The sequence below is a fragment of the Electrophorus electricus genome, chromosome 3 (assembly GCF_041902795.1).
Source record: "Electrophorus electricus isolate QZ-2024a chromosome 3, ASM4190279v1, whole genome shotgun sequence".
Lineage (NCBI taxonomy): Eukaryota > Metazoa > Chordata > Actinopteri > Gymnotiformes > Gymnotidae > Electrophorus > Electrophorus electricus.
In genome coordinates, this window is record NC_137499.1 from 38,322,160 (window position 1) to 38,339,782 (window position 17,623).

The 17,623-nt window shown below is 45.1% G+C and overlaps 2 protein-coding genes and 1 long non-coding RNA gene across 4 annotated transcripts; 2 read left to right on the forward strand and 1 right to left on the reverse strand.

Moving 5' to 3' along the window:
• Window positions 1–17: 17 nt before the first annotated feature.
• slc16a3a (solute carrier family 16 member 3a) lies at window positions 18–5,342 on the reverse strand. Of its 2 annotated transcripts, none has more exons than XM_027014736.3 (5): window positions 5,206–5,342; window positions 3,335–3,583; window positions 2,981–3,124; window positions 2,092–2,877; window positions 18–1,852 (listed from the first exon to the last, which is right to left on the reverse strand). In XM_027014736.3, exons 2-5 carry the CDS (start codon window positions 3,555–3,557, stop codon window positions 1,500–1,502), a joined length of 1,506 nt encoding a protein of 501 aa, XP_026870537.2. In that variant the 5' UTR covers window positions 3,558–3,583; window positions 5,206–5,342; the 3' UTR covers window positions 18–1,499. The 2 variants fall into 2 exon arrangements, with proteins under 2 accessions (XP_026870537.2, XP_035388508.1); XM_035532615.2 differs by having other exon boundaries at window positions 4,521–5,263.
• On the forward strand, window positions 3,553–8,298 carry LOC145657054 (uncharacterized). The gene is made up of 3 exons (XR_014122881.1): window positions 3,553–4,156; window positions 5,150–6,516; window positions 7,132–8,298. It is a non-coding gene; the product is annotated as an uncharacterized LOC145657054 (long non-coding RNA).
• A 931-nt stretch (window positions 8,299–9,229) lies between these two features.
• engase (endo-beta-N-acetylglucosaminidase) lies at window positions 9,230–17,620 on the forward strand. The gene is made up of 14 exons (XM_027014742.3): window positions 9,230–9,686; window positions 10,687–10,766; window positions 11,004–11,205; window positions 12,895–13,043; window positions 13,309–13,463; window positions 13,558–13,730; window positions 14,427–14,598; window positions 14,777–14,880; window positions 15,000–15,111; window positions 15,484–15,668; window positions 15,758–15,891; window positions 16,151–16,250; window positions 16,529–16,640; window positions 16,729–17,620. The coding sequence occupies exons 1-14, from the start codon at window positions 9,571–9,573 to the stop codon at window positions 17,140–17,142; spliced, it is 2,208 nt and encodes a 735-aa protein (XP_026870543.3). The 5' UTR covers window positions 9,230–9,570; the 3' UTR covers window positions 17,143–17,620.
• Window positions 17,621–17,623: the final 3 nt, after the last annotated feature.

The following is a 17,623-nucleotide window of genomic DNA, read 5'->3' on the forward strand; positions in this document are numbered from 1 at the left end:
TGTGCTGTGAAGAGCAATCAGCTTGATGGAAGTTTATTGCAAAAGAGCAGTTTTACTATTTTAGCCATCATTTGTTGCACATAAGCACAGAATGTAATTGTACACTTGGCAAGCTTTCTATATATTTGTTTTAACAGCAGAACTCAGAGGTACGTCTTAAAAATATAAACTGAATTTTAGAAAAATAATAAATTAATATCCAGCATAGAATACTATACACATCTGAAAACAGGTACATAAATTCTCCAATGCTCAGAAACTCTTGTTGTAGTTCTGTTTTCAATTTCATTTCTTGCTAAGCTCCCTGAAATAGCGTCACACACTTGGAAGATGGTGTCTTATTTCTCACAGACTGCAGCAAGGCATTGCTCTGGGTGAAGTGATGCATAATGTGTCATCATCCGTGGAATTAACAGGACACTGACCACAAAGAAACTGCATTAATATTGCATGTAGTTTGTATTGCGGAGTTCTGCCTTAGGCTGATATCGCCTCTAGTTACTGACACTTGCTCCCTGTAAAACGCACATAATAGGGTCTACGGCAGTCTCTTCTGACAGAGGTTCTCATTTAATCTCTTGATAATTTATTGGATAAATTTAGAAATTTTTGGTGCCTTGTGACCTCTGAATATTCCCCAGTATGCTTGCTTGCCAGTTCATGCATGGTCGGACCCAACAGACTCTGGCTCGCCACTAAAAAAAAAATGCTCACAACAGAACTTCAACCAGATAGCAGCAAAAGTACAATAGCTTCTCATGACAGGACAGCTAAGGAAATAAAATATTAATTTAACAAGTATTTAAAAACCTATAACAAATATAACAACCTCTATAAAAATCTCACGCTTAACTGGAAGATACAAGATTCCTGCCAATCTACTGGAAGAGACAATTGAAAAATGGAAACAAAATCTTAAAAAAACAAAAGTACATGTCACTGTACATTATGCTGTTCTGGAAAAACAAGTCAAAATGCACCCATCAGACTGGATTTTGGAATGCCCTGTACTTCTGGAATGCCACGCTAACGATCTCTGAGCTTTAACTCAAAACATTGATTCTATGGACATGACGTCTGAATACAGAGCTCTGTAACGAACACCGACAGAAAACTACACAGACAAAGCATATCTATCACCTTTTACTGTATATGGCCAGAGTTGTGTGTGTATTGTTTTGTTTTTGGTTTTTGGAAGGCTTAGAACATTAATGCTGTGATGCATTTATGGTTCCTTCGTGTCGGTACCTGTGTAGTTTCTTCAGTCATGTTTCTCTTGTTTGGCAGTGTAATGTGCGCCCTGGGCAAGCCAGTCTTCACAAGTCCAGTTGTGTTTGAAGTATCCTGACACACTACAGACTGAGGCAATAACTAGACAAAGCACACTTTAATACCAAGGGAAGCCTATTGCTGTGACTTGGATCTCATCAACCTCTTCTTAAACAGGAATGTCCTTGGCTCTCCTTCTGCCCAGCTGTTGGAATAATCTGCCTTCTCTCTCAAAGGTTGGTTTCAGGATTCGAACTAACGGCACCGTTCTGGGCATGTCTGTCTTGCTGGAATGCTTCCGTTGGGGTGGAGCCTTCTGGGTCGTCTTGGGCCATGCTTCTCCTCTGCTCTTCCTGGTTTTCCGTGTCGCCGTTGGCCCGCTGTGGCTCCTCTCTGGAGGTCTTACTGAGGTGCTCCAGCTCTGCGGCTGTCTGCCCTGCCTCCAGAGCGGCCTCTGTCTGCGCTGGCTTCTTCTTGATGAACAGGAAGTTGCATATCGCTAACACAAAGGCGGAGAGCACCACCTCAGTCCCAGCCAGTAGGAACACAAACATGTAGTTCTTGGTGTAGTCCAGGAGTTGACCTGAAAGAAAAGAGCAAAAAAGACACAAAAAAAAGCAAGCTCATTACCTGGCTGAGGCTTATATCAGTATGTGTATGTGGACTTTGTAGGTCCTGGACTGTGCTGGATTAAAAATTACTAATCTATAACATCTAAAATCTTTAATAATAAAAGTTACTAATTAGTAATTAAGCATGCATTAAAATCCTTATGCTGACACACAATCAGATGTTTTAAATGTTAAGATCTTGGCTGCTCACCCGCTGAAGGCGGTCCGACTAGCACAGCTATGGCCTCCATGAGAAGCACCAGTCCAATGGCGCTGGAGAACTTCTGCGTGCCCACGATGGCCATGAGAACCTCGAACTGCAGCGCTCCCACCATCCCGTAGGAGATGCCGAAGAAGATGCAGAAGACCACGAGAGACGCATAGTCTTTAGACTGGGAGCCTATGAGGTCTGTGATGCCGTTGAAAACGAGGGCAAAGCTGAAGAGGTAGACGCAGTGCGGGCGGACCCACTTCAGGCCGGCGATGATGCCGCACGTGGGCCGAGCGAAAATGTCAACCAAGCCCAGTATTGCGAGTAGCAGGGCGGACTTGGTGTCCTCGTTGCCCAGCTCCTTGGCGTAACTCACCACGAACAGAGGGGGCACGAACAGACCCAGCACCATAATGGAGGCGGCCACGGTGTAGATGACGAAGCCCCGGTCCCTGAACACGCTGAAGTCCAGAAGCTGGACCTTGGCCTTGGCCTTTGGGGCAGGCTCCTGCGAGTCCTCATGCCCAGGAGTGTCTGCTTTCTTTGGGGCGGTGAGCGGTCTCATGAGAGCCCCACAGGCACAGCAGTTGAGCAGTATCCCCCCAAGGATGAGGAAGCCTCCCCGCCAGCCATAGTAGTACTGGAGGACCTGCCCCAGTGGCGACAGGCAGCACAGGGCTACGGGGCTTCCTGCAGCAGCCAGGCCGTTTGCTAGGGGGCGCTTCTCACTGAAGTATCGGTTCAGCATGATGAGGGAAGGCTGGAAGTTCAGGGCCAAGCCAAGACCTGCAATCGCGAGATCTCACCTCAGTTTGCATGCTGACGTGGACCATGCACATGGCAACACGTCCATGGTCCATATATGACCACACTGAGCTGTAGTACTCACCTGTTATTACTCCAGTACATAAGTAGATGTGTATGATGTTGGTGGAAAACGCTGCCAAGATCATCCCCGTAGATGCAAAGATGCCCCCTACCATCATAACAGGGCGACACCCAAACCGATTCACTAGCACGCTGCATAAGGGGCCTGGCATAAAGAGACACAAACACACTGTGATGGTTACATTCAGGCCTAGTGCAAAGTTATTTTGGTGTCAGTGGCTGGCTATAGACTAGTGAGTTGACTAGTGAGTTGATCTAAGCATGTTCTCAGCCAGTAGATGGCAGCAGGCTATTTAGATATTTATTGTTCCTGATGATGCTAGTCGGTGTTGTTTTCACTGACAGCTCAACGTACCGCTGCCATAAAGCATGGCGAGTATAATTGAGGAGACCCAGGCCGTGTCCCTGTAGCCAACGCCGAACTCTCTCATGAGCTCTTTGACGAAGACGCTGACGGCTTTGGGGAACGCGTACGAGAAGCCGGTGATGACGAAGCAGCCGAAGAGGACAGCCCAACCCCAGCCGCCGTCGGGGGCGTTCACGCCGCTTGGGCCGTCGTCTAACGCTACTCCTCCCATGACGCACTTCTGCTTCTCACTGTCCCCTTGAAAATAATTTAAAAAAAAAGTGCGTGCATGGAAATTTAGAGCAGCTCGTTACAACGGACATTTCTCACATGAGTACATACTTATGAATTACGCAGTTTACAGCAGCTTCGCCTGATGTGGTGATATAATGAGCAATTCCGTTCACTCTGTGTGAATAGAACCATCTAAATAAGATCTGTCTTATCAACAGTCCTTACTATTATCCTACCTTATAATACCTGCAAATGGAACGAAGTGCAGGGTGAACAATGTGGCCTGCTTGACATTTTTTGCATACATTCAAATTAGTCACCATGCACCTCTAGACTTTTGTAACTTGGCGCTAACTCAGGCTTTGTACTTTTGCGGCATGGATGTGCGCATTTCTGCGTGCCCAGCGTACAGATCTGAGGCGAGCGTATGCTTCTATAGCAGAGCTTTCGTCCTTGCGGTATTCTCCACAACTACAGGTGGCAGTGCAAAGACATACCCGTGAACGTGAACGAAAATCTGAAGCGTTTGGCTCGCACCAAGCGTCGCACCGACGCGACAACACCGCACGACCGGAAGCGCTGGTGACAAAGCGTCAGGTATATCCCCATCTTTAGAGGACACCATTTAGTTAATAAGTGTGATTGGGTAGTGGGTACTACCTCTAACCCGGGGTACTATTTTAATTTTTATGACATTTTACTTATTTTTAATGTATCAATTGTATTAGTAGACGCACTGTTTATTTTCTCTTCTTCGTATTATTATTATTATTATTTTAATTTAATTTAATTTTTTAATTCTTGTTATACCATTTTTGCCATTAGTTTCATAGGCTGTGTAGCTTGTAACATATGTAGGCCTAATGAGGCAAATGAAATACAGTAGCTAAACAAAATACCCCCCAAATAAGAGTCGTTTCTCATAAATGCTTAACCTGATGACCCCCATGGGTAAATTTACCATGCGGTTGATGCGCGCTGAAGTCAAGCACTGATGGACCCGAGTGCCCGCTGGTGAAAAGGCTTCCTAACCATCACTCAGCTACCCCGTGATCTCATTCTGCCGTTGCTTCATGTCCCGAACCGCGTCGGGCCGGTTTCTAAATGCCTTCCGGATGCGCTTTTTTTTTTTTTTTTTTTTGAAACTAAGCCGACTCACTTTGCGTCACGTCACGATGACTTGGAAAGCCACTTGCAATATCCGACAGGGTAGATGCGTGCGGGGCTAACCGGCATGTCCGCGAATTGAACCAAAGCGTTTTAATCCCGAAAGAAATCGACTTGTTCCAGGTCTATCACAATGACCCATGTAGATAACATAAATTCCAAGGGCCTCCAGTCACCGGTGGGCAGTCGAGACCGGGAGACGCGGATGTCCATGTCCAAAGTCATCCATCTCGAACGAAGCCATTAAACTATTTCAGATCACGGTTACCTTCTACACATCTCGGTTAACTGATAACTTGTCCAAATGAAGATTCGGACCAGTAAAATCATGAGTTAATAATAATATTTTTAATAGTCTAGTGATTATTGATCTAGTGATCACCAATAACATTTCTATTTCTCTCTTTCCATCCCAACATATAGAGTTTTCTGTCGTCAGTCCTCAGCTGTTTTTACAATATGCCGTAAGAGACGCTTACCGAGGGATGCTCTGGAGGAGATGCTGCGTACGTGAAGGTCCAGCGGTGCTCTTGTTGCGCGTTTTCCGCGGCACGTATGACATGACAGGCGTGAGTGTGGCGAGAGCGCACCTCACAGCGACTCACCTGGGTCCTAGGGTCCACCCAGTATAAGCGTGCGTTCGGATGATGACACTGCCAGTTCCTCTTTTTGCATTTTCGGTGCATATTTCCAAAGAAGGTTCGGCGATTGACATCCTGCACGTACTGCTTTACCAAGTTTCCCCTTTGCTGCGGAGACGCTTGGCGTACCATTCGGTAGTCTCGGATCTGTAGTAGTTTAATTATTGCATATTTTGTTTTCTCCCCTTTTAGGTAGTGTTTTGTTTTATAAAAATGTAAACCTCGTGAGAGGTAAAACAATTGGTTCAGTTGTTGTTGGTTTATGAGAACGTTTCTGACCACCAGACAGATGGGACCACCAGACATATCTCCCTTGTCCCCACCTCACCACCGTGTCTGGAACCAATTACTATGCCCTGTTTGGTTTTTTTTAAATATATACACCTCACTAATCTATATATGAAAAATATGAAAGTACGTGAATATTTCTAACAGTATGATGATGTGTGTGATTATATTCCATACCACTACTATGTGCTTATGGGATGTGGCATGCACAAGACAGTACTGCACTGGATAACCTTGCCAAACTTAGCTGATACATTTCAAACATTGTATATCTAGACAGACTAACTTGTTTAAATTGACTTCAACCTAGTAAATATGAGAATAAAAGATAAATACAGAGAGATAAATACAGAGAGTTTCTCATTTTTGCAGATGCAGCTAGAGTTCATTTAAGTACTTGCTGAGTATGCTGAGTTTATTTTTCTCTATATATACATCTTTTGACCACTCTCCCTTTCTGTGGTGCATGATTGGCTAGAAAGTGTGTGACAAAGTGTCCTCTATGACACACTGGTAGAGCGTACGGGTTCTTTTAAGCACACTAGATTACGCAATTTTTGCAGTGAGAACATACTTAATGTTCAGTGTTACGTTTAGAGGTAAGCTATTTAAGACACAACCCGTCCTCTTGAAAATACAATACATCCTGCATCTCAGTGTTGTCCACTCACACACATCCCATAATCTCTGAGAAGCGAATGATGAAGTGAAATGATGAAGTGAAGCGACTGATGAAGTGAAACAGACCTCACTAACTCTGAAGAGGCATCTGTAGGGGTGTAAGATGTAATGGTGACATGTTGACACGCTGGGATTTGACCACACTGAGCAAATGACACTGTCTGCAGTCAGGATGGACAGGTATCTAAGAACTAAAAACTGTTATGCACATAAGTGCAACCTTTGATGCTGGTCTTTAAATGTTCATCAGCATATAAATGAATATAAGTAACATCTCTAATTTTAAAATTTAAGAAACATTCAGAATAAAATGCATGCTGCCTTCCTTGACTCTGAGAAAGAAGTTGCTTTCATAACTTTATCATGGCTGCCCTGCTGTAGGCAATCACAGCTGATGTCTGCACCAGGAAAGGAAAGACAGCATATTATTCGTATTGTTCAATTCCTGTTGTTTCTTGTTATGTACTACGCTGATTACAAACTCTAAATACTAAGTCTAGCATCACCATATCTTGTTCAACTCATAAAAGCACTGCAGTCTTGTTTCTAAGAATCTTGGGACTGTGACTTAATTTTGTACATTGAGCTATTTTATTAAAATGACATAACTGTCACCATAAAATGCAATCTTTCATCTGTTTTATATAGCCCATTATTCTCATGTTTTCTCTTTCTTAAATAATGTTATTATAATTATTATTACACAGGCATTTGTATATAATACATGGTAGAGGAGAGACCCTGCATCCCACATTGAGACTGTGCTGTGCCTGTTCTGGTTTCCAATGTGGACAGAATTCACACTGTGGAATCAGGCGGTTGATGTTAAGCGCAGTGGAACACATCTATGGTGGTGGTGCCAAACAGCCCGCGCAGGGGAGGAGCTGTGCCAGAGCCCTGAACTCGGCAGGAATGGTGTCTACGTTTTCCGTGGCACATCCACAGGTAGCTCCAGGACAAACGGAGCATTGAGGATGGTGTCAGGAGACTCGTCCCTGAGCTCACGCACACATTCTGCACTACATGCTCAGCTAACCTGAAGTGAACATTGTGTGCTATTGGAACAATGATTACAGTGTACAGATTTGGACCACCTAAATTTGCTTAAATTAAATAAATACAATTACATTATGTAAGTAATAATAAGGCAAAATATGTCTTTTTTCATTGTATGAAATAAATACAATTTCAAGTTCATGTGCTGACCCATGAACTAAACAGATAATGAACCTTTAAATCTGGACTATGGTGTAATATAATGCAACTGATTAGACAGAGCAGGCAAACAGGAAATGTCATGAGATATTAATGACTCAGCATTCTCTGTCATAAACCAATCACAGCTAAAATTACCTGCTGTGTCTATACAGAGGTATAGCCAGTGAAGGAAAAAAGACTAATAGTATAGAACATTATATAATTATATAATGGCATCATTTAGAATCACTGCCAAAGAGATGTATTGGATTTCCGTTGCAGTTATTTGGTCTTTCCTATTGCTTTTTAAATACCACATCTTGGTATTTAATTGCCTAATGAATATTTGCCAAGAATTTTGTACGTGGTGTAATAGCCACACATAAAAGAAGATTACTGTTATTGTAGGCTACTTTTTAAGAACAGTATTACAACATAAGAATGGTTGCCAGTATGTGACTAGAGAATGCTGTAGGAGTGGCATGAACACATCACTAGCCTACAGTGGGGGAATTGATCATTATGAAAGCGTGTATCTCCTGGCAATATGCAAGAAGCAACCAGCTTCACTCGGGAGTGTCTTTTACCATCCTGTGGGAAATCTGCAAATACGTATGGAGAGGGAGAGAGAGACAGAAAGGGAGAAATGATGAGAGAGAGAGAGAGAGCGGTGGAGGGGCAGAGAGATAGAGAGATGAGGAGGGATGTGTACATGGTCTGCTTTCTGTTGATCCTTCAACTCTGAGCTGCAGGCTACATCATGGCCTGTTCAGTAGACTGTGTGAAATTTTATTGCTAAAGGTGTGTGTGTCTCAAAAATCAAATGAATAAAGGCTCACTTCTACACTGAGTTTCATCTTTCCACTTCTGCTTCTGTGGTACACCTCTCAAAACAAGAACAGGGTCAACTTGGTCCCAAACAATGGAAAACAATTGCTGCTCTTTGACTGATACAGATGCATTATTAACTATATCTACTGTTATTTAACAAGGAAGGGATTACAGATTAAAAGTAAAGTATTTTTTAAGTCTCTAGTTATGTTGTTTTGCATGCACCAAACATATCTCCAAGGTATACTGTGCACTCACGCAAAAAACATTTCCTGTATATTTCCAAACATAGTGCTAAAAGTGATAACATTTTACTTGTCTACCAGAAAGGCCTGTTTGTACCAGTAGTGACTTACAGACTAGGAAATGTAACACATAAGCCTTCCCGCTTCAAAAGACTGTTAAAATAAGAATACACATTTGACCCGAAAGCAGGAAGTTACGGTTCACATTTATCTTTTATCACCGGCGGATGTAACAAACATCGCTTGAGTTAAACGATAAATTGGGCAAGTAACAAAAGCGACTAACGTCAAACGATAAATAAGGCAAATAATAAAAATCAACAATGCTAAAATGAGGCCATTAACAAAAATGTCTTGGATTCAACGATACCCAAGACACCAGAAGTGACTCCAGTAATTTAATAATACACCTCTGTAGTTTTCAGTTCGCATCCATTTTAATAATCCATGTTTTCATCAAACATGTTATTTCCACCTCATGTAACCGCCACCCCGGATTAATAATATAATATAACGTGATATCAACACTGTTTTAATCAAATAACAGTTGATTTGGTCATATCAAATAGCTATTAATCACTCACAATTTCGGTTCACATTCATTTTATTGAATCAAATTTTGATTCATATGCATTTCTATCAGATTCGTTTTCATCATTTAATAATTGGTACTTTCAACCCTCACATAGCAACCACACCCTGTCATTGATGCGAAGCAGCAAAGCCGTGTGAGTGCTAACAGCGCCCCCTGGTGGAGAGCGTTGTGCTGACAGACACTCCGTCCACCGGGAACGTTTCCGTTCTGCATTTGCGAGACTTCCGTTAGTTGAATGTGCCGGGGATCTGAGGACGGACAAAATCGCGTGCAACACCGGAAACCAGCGCGTTCAGCTCTGTCTCACGTCGTTGAGAAACCTTCTCCTAAAATCTGTATTCCGTAGCTGCAAGGACACACTTGTTTATGATGGACGGTGTCTCGGCCGTCGAGAAAGATCGCGCCGCCGGCGTTGACAAGAAAAGAAAAATAGCGGATAGTTCTGGTGATTCAGACGAAAAGATCGGCGAAACCCAGACTGAGTAAGTCATCGATAGCGAAGTGCCCGGTCTCATGTCTGGGTCCTTGCAGAGGTCGCTAGACAGCTGCTCGTTATCGAGCACATGCTTGCTTGTCATTTCCCCGTACGGCAGGTACGTGGCGTTGAGCTCTGCAATGCGACATAAAGTAGCAACCATCTCGTATATGGGAAGGAACTGGATTAAAAATAGTTTTATTCAAACGGGGAAAAACTTCAAACTGTCAGTTTGAAATGGTACGTTTCAAGCCAAACGTAAACCTGAATTCCTCTTTGCTACAGTCAGTCAGCTGATGAACGCATCTTGTGCATCTTAAATAACCAGTGTAGATGCTTACCACCAGTAGAAAACAAGTGAGCAGCACTGCAGCATACACAAAACACAACTGAATTCCTTGCTACTGGAAAGGGTGAACTTAAGACGATCAGAAAATTGTGTCAGAAAACCTGGGTGTTCCTTTTTGGTAGCGATATTAGCTTTAACACAAGTATTAATATGACATGTTGTGACGTCTGAGAATGAAATAGAATATATTTGTTCAGACAGCTAATATATGCTCCTTGTGCCGTTCAGAATAGATGTTTAGCTTAATGATAATCAAATTCCGTAATGTTTTTCCTAGTATACCCCAATGAATTGATTATTAGATATTAGGAAAGAGCAGATCTACCTGCTTCCTGACTACAGAGAGGTGAAGCAGCCCTGTTGTTACTGCGGCCCTCAGCTGTGGGATTCCTCTCCCAGTAACCCGAGGGCTCCAGATGATCTAGACTTCCTGTTTATATAAGTTTATAAGTAACATGCCACCTAATTTAATGTTTTATGTGACTTCTGCACTTTTCTGCTGTTATATATATATTTTTATGAATCTGTGTTTAATATGCACTTGTTCTTTCACTTATATTTAATCTTACTTTTAATTTATTTTTGTTATTTCTTTCTGTAAATCACTTAGTAAGCCGTCTTTAAACATTAAAGCTTATTATTTTATTCTTATGGACAGTTCTGAGCGATGCTTAGGGCAGTTTAAGAAGATGAAAAGTGGCCATCAAGTGATAAACTACGAGAGGTCTCTGCTATCAGGTACCAAACCTCCCCAAAACTCACCTGAACTCTGCATGCCTTCCTACCCCTGCACTACACAACATTTGGTGTAGAGTGTCTTAAAAACTATAACATTGCTTCTGTTGCATAGTCAACACTTCTGGAAAGAAACTTTATAAAAAATACTATGTAAGAATACATATAAAAATGCTTTTAGTGCAGTTTTGTCCAAACATGTTTGTCTATTGAAGCCTAACTATCCTGTCCATCTGACAGCACAGCACTATGACCCGAACACAACAGAACCCATCAGCTCCAGCCTGAAAACTCTAGCCGAATTGTTGTCATGGCAACTCAGCGAGGCGAGCCCCTTCAATGTGGCCACTGTACCTGTGAGCAGTAGACGGCTGCCCCTGGCCTCCAACCCCAGGAGAACGCTCGTCTGCCACGATATGAAGGGCGGGTACCTGGAGGACAGGTACTACTACTCTATCAGGAGGCTGTTTGGATGATGGATCATTATCTCTTTTCACTTCTGTACTTTTAACTTGTCAGTGATTTTCAAAGACACTGCAGTGTCAGACTCTAGTCTTCACCCAGCAGGACCAGCTCCCACATGTCCACCAATCACACAGCACCCCCTTTACCACACCCTCTCCATCAGCACCCGCACATCACCACACCCCCCCACGTCACAACACTCCCCCTTCACCACACCTCTCCATCACCACACCCTCTCCATCAGCACCCGCACATCACCACAACCCCCCACATCACCACACCCCCCCACATCACAACACTCCCCCTTCACCACACCTCTCCATCACCACACCCTCTCCATCAGCACCCGCACATCACCACACCCCCCCACATCACCACACCCCCCCACATCACAACACTCCCCCTTCACCACACCCTCTCCATCAGCACCCGCACATCACCACACACATCACCCACCCCACATCACAACACTCCCCCTTCACCACACCCTCTCCATCAGCACCCGCACATCACCACACCCCCCCACATCACAACACTCCCCCTTCACCACACCTCTCCATCACCACACCCTCTCCATCAGCACCCGCACATCACCACACCCCCCCACATCACCACACCCCCCCACATCACAACACTCCCCCTTCACCACACCTCTCCATCACCACACCCTCTCCATCAGCACCCGCACATCACCACACCCCCCCACATCACCACACCCCCCCACATCACAACACTCCCCCTTCACCACACCCTCTCCATCAGCACCCGCACATCACCACACCCCCCCACATCACAACACTCCCCCTTCAACACACCTCTCCATCACCACCGTCCCCCATCACCGCATACCTTAATCATCACGACAAACGATCATCACTTTTCAAATCCCAATCACCTAGTCACCTGTTTCCTTAATTGTTTCCACAGTCCCCCATCCCAGGCCCTCCACCATAGTCCGACGACAGACTAACTCTGTGCTCCGTCACGCAAGGTTTACCTGCTTCCAGAGTATTTCCTTTCATTTACTTTTGTGTTGGCCTCTTTGATTTTTGTTTAATAAACCATGTTCTCTGCACTTGCGCCTCGCTCCCCAAACTTGTTTGACATGCGACAACGTCACACCTACGCTTGGCTTATTTCCTCAGGTCTAACACTGGGATCTTCATTATGAGTGACTGCTTCTCTCTGGTTGAAATTAACATTAAAGTGCTGTAAGGGACTTTGTGTTAAATGTTTCTTGTTAGCTGTGATTATAACCAATAACTACAAAGTGGATGCTTTGTGGCATTCTGCACAGCACGTTCACCTGTAAAACAGCAGGCCTATAGGAATGGAGAAGCGCCTCAACTTCTGCGCTTCCTTCAGAGATCTCTGGCACGTGGTACTGTAGAGAGGTGTGTGAGAGGCTGTTCAATGGATGATGTTCTGGTGAGACTAGGCTTGCCTAAAGGTGGTGTGAAAAGAGCTCTTGAACTGTCGGTAGTGTGTCATGTAAACGTGACAGAATTCCTGGTAAGGGCACAAAGGAAAAAAACCTATGGAGTTTTCACAATAATGTTTTCACATTATTCCATAAGTTAAAGTCTGATCTGTCTTATGTCTTCTTATAGTATCTTGTGTTTGGTTGCCACCAGTGGTCTGTTCATGGCAAGATTTTTGTTCTAAGATTCATTCAAGGCACGACGGTTGAGGACCCATATGTCTTTTATCACTGGGAATACATCGACATCTTTAACTACTTCAGCCACAACCTGGTGACCATTCCTCCAGCTGTGTGGACCACAGCTGCCCATAAACACGGTGTGCTCTCAATGGGTAGGTCACCAGCTCTACTTCACGTGAACCGGTTTCTTACCGTTGGCTTTTTTTCGGTGGTTTACGTCTATGAAGCATTTCGTTGTATCAGAGAGATTTTCTTGCTTCTCCTCCCATTGGGATCATGGGATATCTGACGGTGAAGGTGTTTTAAAAGGTTCAATGAACACTGACTTTCATTCAGCTTCATGAAAATCTGTGAGATGATGATGAAGAGGGCACAAGTTTGAGCTTTCTCTCTCTCGCTCTCTCTCTCTTTGCTCAGGCACCTTCATCACTGAGTGGAATGATGGAGAGAAGGTGTGTGAGCTGTTTCTGGCCACTGAGGAGACATATCGCGCTGTTGCTGATAAGCTTGTGCAGATTGCTCACTGCTACGGCTTTGACGGCTGGCTCATAAACATCGAAAACCCACTGAGAGTGAGTGAACACAGCTGCCTCCTTTATACACACCAGCAGCGGTAGCAGTGTCTTAAGTAGTTGCGGTGCTGAGAGCGCCCCTGTGTGGTTGCAGGGCGTGGCGGTGAGGAACATGGAGCTCTTCCTGTGCTACCTCACGAAGCAGATGCACAAGCAGATGCACAAGCAGATGCACAAGCAGATGCACAACAGCCTGGTGATCTGGTACGACAGCGTCTTGGACGATGGCTCGCTCAAATGGCAGAATGAGCTTAACGACAGGAACAGGTAGGAGTGGGGCTGCTCAGATTATGGATGGAATAAAACAATGCTTGATTTAGGAGTGATTTAGGCCTCTGTATACTAAGAAATAATGAAATCAACAGTAATTTACACAGCCTGTTTTCACTCCACACTGTGGCTCCCTGAGAGTGAACCTGTAAATACGTTAGATTTAGGTATCACAACTAATGATACCTAATATTTCTATGAAAACTTATTGCTGTATTGTACATCAGTAGATAATTTTACAAGAGCATTATAGTTTTTAAAAAAATGTTTGATATTTCTGAATATGTATGTTGATTTTACCCATTGTTAGTTTGTCTGTTATTTGGTGTGTTATGTTCTTGTGATACACTACTGTGTAAGGTGTGTGACTGATGAGAATGAATAGTGCTGCTTCTGTTTGAAAGTGCGGTTTTCTTTCCACTTGTACTGTACAGCATGGGTTTGCAAACAACCACTGGTGTGTAGAACTCCTCTAGATATTGTGCAGAAATGTCAGTCGAACCAGCGATACATATGCATAATAAACACTCCCCAGTCTTTATTACCAACTCACCAGTTCGTATCCCACAATGCAAATGATGTAAGTTTCCACAACTGGCCGGCTCACCCTGCTGTGCTGCAGGAAAGCCTCTGTAATGAGACTATGAATGTTTGTTTCAAAACAAGTAAGTAACCTCTCCCTCCACCCATCAGAGTGTTTTTCAATGCCTGTGACGGCATCTTCACCAACTACAACTGGACAGAGAGCAGTCTGCAGGTCATGACCTCAGACCCGGCAGCGCAGCACCGCCTGGCTGATATCTACGTCGGGATCGATGTGTTCGCACGAGGGGAGGTGGTTGGAGGGAAGTTTGAAACCAACAAGGTGAGGGGGACGCTTCAGTCCCCAGGGGTCCTCTGGAACGGTGAAGCGGTCGGATTTGGAAGCCTGATTTTTTTAGGCACTGTTTCTCCTTCACTGTGTTTTTGCCACGCTAGTGAACAGAGGAATCTGGTTCTGCTATGTGGTGTAAACCTGCTGCTTTCTCTCCCTGCTATCTCAGGCTCTGGAACTGGTGCGTAAGTATAACCTCTCCGCGGCTATCTTCGCCCCTGGCTGGGTGTATGAGTGTCTGGACACGGCGGATTTCCACCAAAACCAGGACAAGTAGGTCCACCAGAATAGTGCATTCACATTATGATCTGATTATGTGAGTAATGTTCTTACACACACACACACCCCCTCCATACCATGGCGTGGTCCTGTCGTTGTGTTTGTGCATCCAGGTTTTGGGCTCGGCTGTCAGACTACCTCTATGTCCACCAGCTTGTGTCCCCTCTGCCCTTCGTCTCCTCTTTCTGTCAGGGCTTTGGCCGGAGTCTCTACTGGAAAGGGCGGGTATGTCCACGCGCCTGACCCTTCCACCTGCTGGCCCCTGCTGGTGGTTCTGGGCTACAACTCGTTTGTTCTTCTCTGAACTTTGCGCTGACTTTGACTTTGAAATGAAATGTGTAAGGCTCTGTCACAAATACAAGTCACCACAGTCCCCGCGCCAAAAAGGAACACTGCTTCTATTAGCCAATCAGCAGACTTCTCCTCAGGAAGTCTCCTTTTGGTTATTTTGCACGCAGTGCACAGAAGGGTAGACTAAGCCTTAGTGTACATGTCTGTTGAGGGAGGCGCTTTGGTGAAAGGGAGTGAAAAGAAAAGGTGGGACTCATTTGGACTGCTGCCGTCTGCAGCTTCTTATGTCTGTGTTCGTGCGTACAGGTGGAACATGACGGAAGCTGGTTCAATCTAAATGCCCAGGAGATCCAACCCATGTACGCCGAGACCAACCTGGAGGGCGGGGGCAGGCTGAAGAGCCGTTGCTGCTCTGCAGAGGCTTGGTCTGGGGGGAGCTCTCTGCTGCTGGAGGGCCATATCCCGTGCTCACTGGCCAAAGCCTGTGCACGGTAAACAACCCTGTCCTTCTCTGGCTTTACCTTGCTGGGTTCTGCATGCACAAGACCACACACATCTCCCTTCACGACTCCTGCTGCAGGATATTTTCTCTGCACGTGCCGCTGGCGGCGAAGACGCTGGTCTCTTTCGTCTACAAGCCGTCGGCAGGGCTGAATGTGTCCCTGGAGCTCCGGACGATAGACGCCTCGCTGTGCTCAGCTCCTGATGCTCCCTGTGAGTTCTCAGTGACCTTGTGCAGGGCACCAAGGAGCGTGTGAACCTTGAACTTCTCCTGGCACATGTATTCTCCAGGATACATATGTATACCTTTTAAAAGAGTGTTCTCGTTCTCACACACACACACATACACACAGATAATGGTATAGGTGTTGACCCAGTAACATCATGTTTGCTGTAGTTTGATTACTTTCTGTGATGGGTTTCTTTAAGGTGTGTTTTGGGGTTATCTCAATGTGTGTGTGTGTTTGTTTAGACAGTAGTGTATTTCCAGCTGCGTTGAGTGAGGATAATGACCTGGTGAAGCAGTTCACTCAGAACTGTGGCCGGACGAGTGACAACGGTTGGATGAGCAGGTGAGAGACAGTGATGGGTCTGACTGGTCTAACTGATTATGATGACTAACTGATTATGCTTTTAACCAACAACTTAAAAATGATTTAAAAGACAGTACATGCCTAATGATGATAGAACATTACAGAATTTTTATTCAATCCAGATTAGAATTTAGAAAAAAAAAAAGTAGCAGCAGAATTTGGAATCTGTCTGGATAACATCTGCCAAAAATAAAATGTCATTTCTTGTGCCGCCGTGTGTGTGCGTGCGCGCGCGTGTGTGCGTCGCATGCACGTAGATGCTTTCATCTGGAGCTGAGCGGCTGTGCACTCAGGGAGGTGTATGTGTGTGTAGCTGCAGACGACGCAGGTCATGACCTGGACTTCAGCTGCAGGATTGGAGAGATAATGGTAAATGCTGCTTCCTGTGCTTAATTACTCATATGTAACTATTTTGAGAAGCTTATTCTAAAGGGCTTTCAAATGCATGTTTGCTCAGGTCTTGGATGTTGAGAGTCTGTTCACGCCGCCAGTTTCTGTGCAGAGCGTCTGCCTGTACGACGTAGTTTGGAAGCAGAGGGAGGGCGGTGACGAGGGTAGCCCTCCGAAGGTCCGGCTCAACACCACGCTGTGTTGGTGCTACCCGACTGGGCTCGCCCGCCATTTCTGTGTCCACTGGCGCCTCAGGCAGGACCCTGGGGAGCCGCCCAGCCCACTGGTTCTGATTGGCCGGGCCTACTCCACCCTGTACCGGGTGGTGGAGCTGGAGGTGCCTTTCGCCCCTGGCCTGATAGAGCTGCTGGTAGAGCCGGTGACCAGGGAGGGTTTTAGTGTGTTGCAGACTCACTGGGGGAGATGCCCACTCAGCTACACCCACAGCGCTGCTGATACAGTTCACAGTTCACACACATAGAGCACCTTTATCTCTCTGACACGCACTTATTATTAGTTACAATTATATAGCACTTATTCATACCCAATAACACTTTACAACAGTCTGCTTTTAATTATCCCACACACACACACACACACACACACACACACACACACACACCAGTTAGAAGCAGCAGCCAGTCACACACAGTTGTATACTCTCTGCAAGAAACCATGGGCCCGTGGGAGACTGCAGTGGACACAGAGAAGGGGAGAGAGGATGGAGTACCATCCATCACTGGGAGAGAGGACAACACTCAGGACAGAGCACCATCCTTCACTGGGAGAGAGGACAACACTCAGGACAGAGCACCATCCATCACTGGGAGAGAGGACAACACTCAGGACAGAGCACCATCCTTCACTGGGCATGTGGACAGTCATTCACACTCACACCAGGACACGTTAGAGTAACCAATTGACCCAACCACCATGGTGGACTGTGGGAGGAAATCATGCAG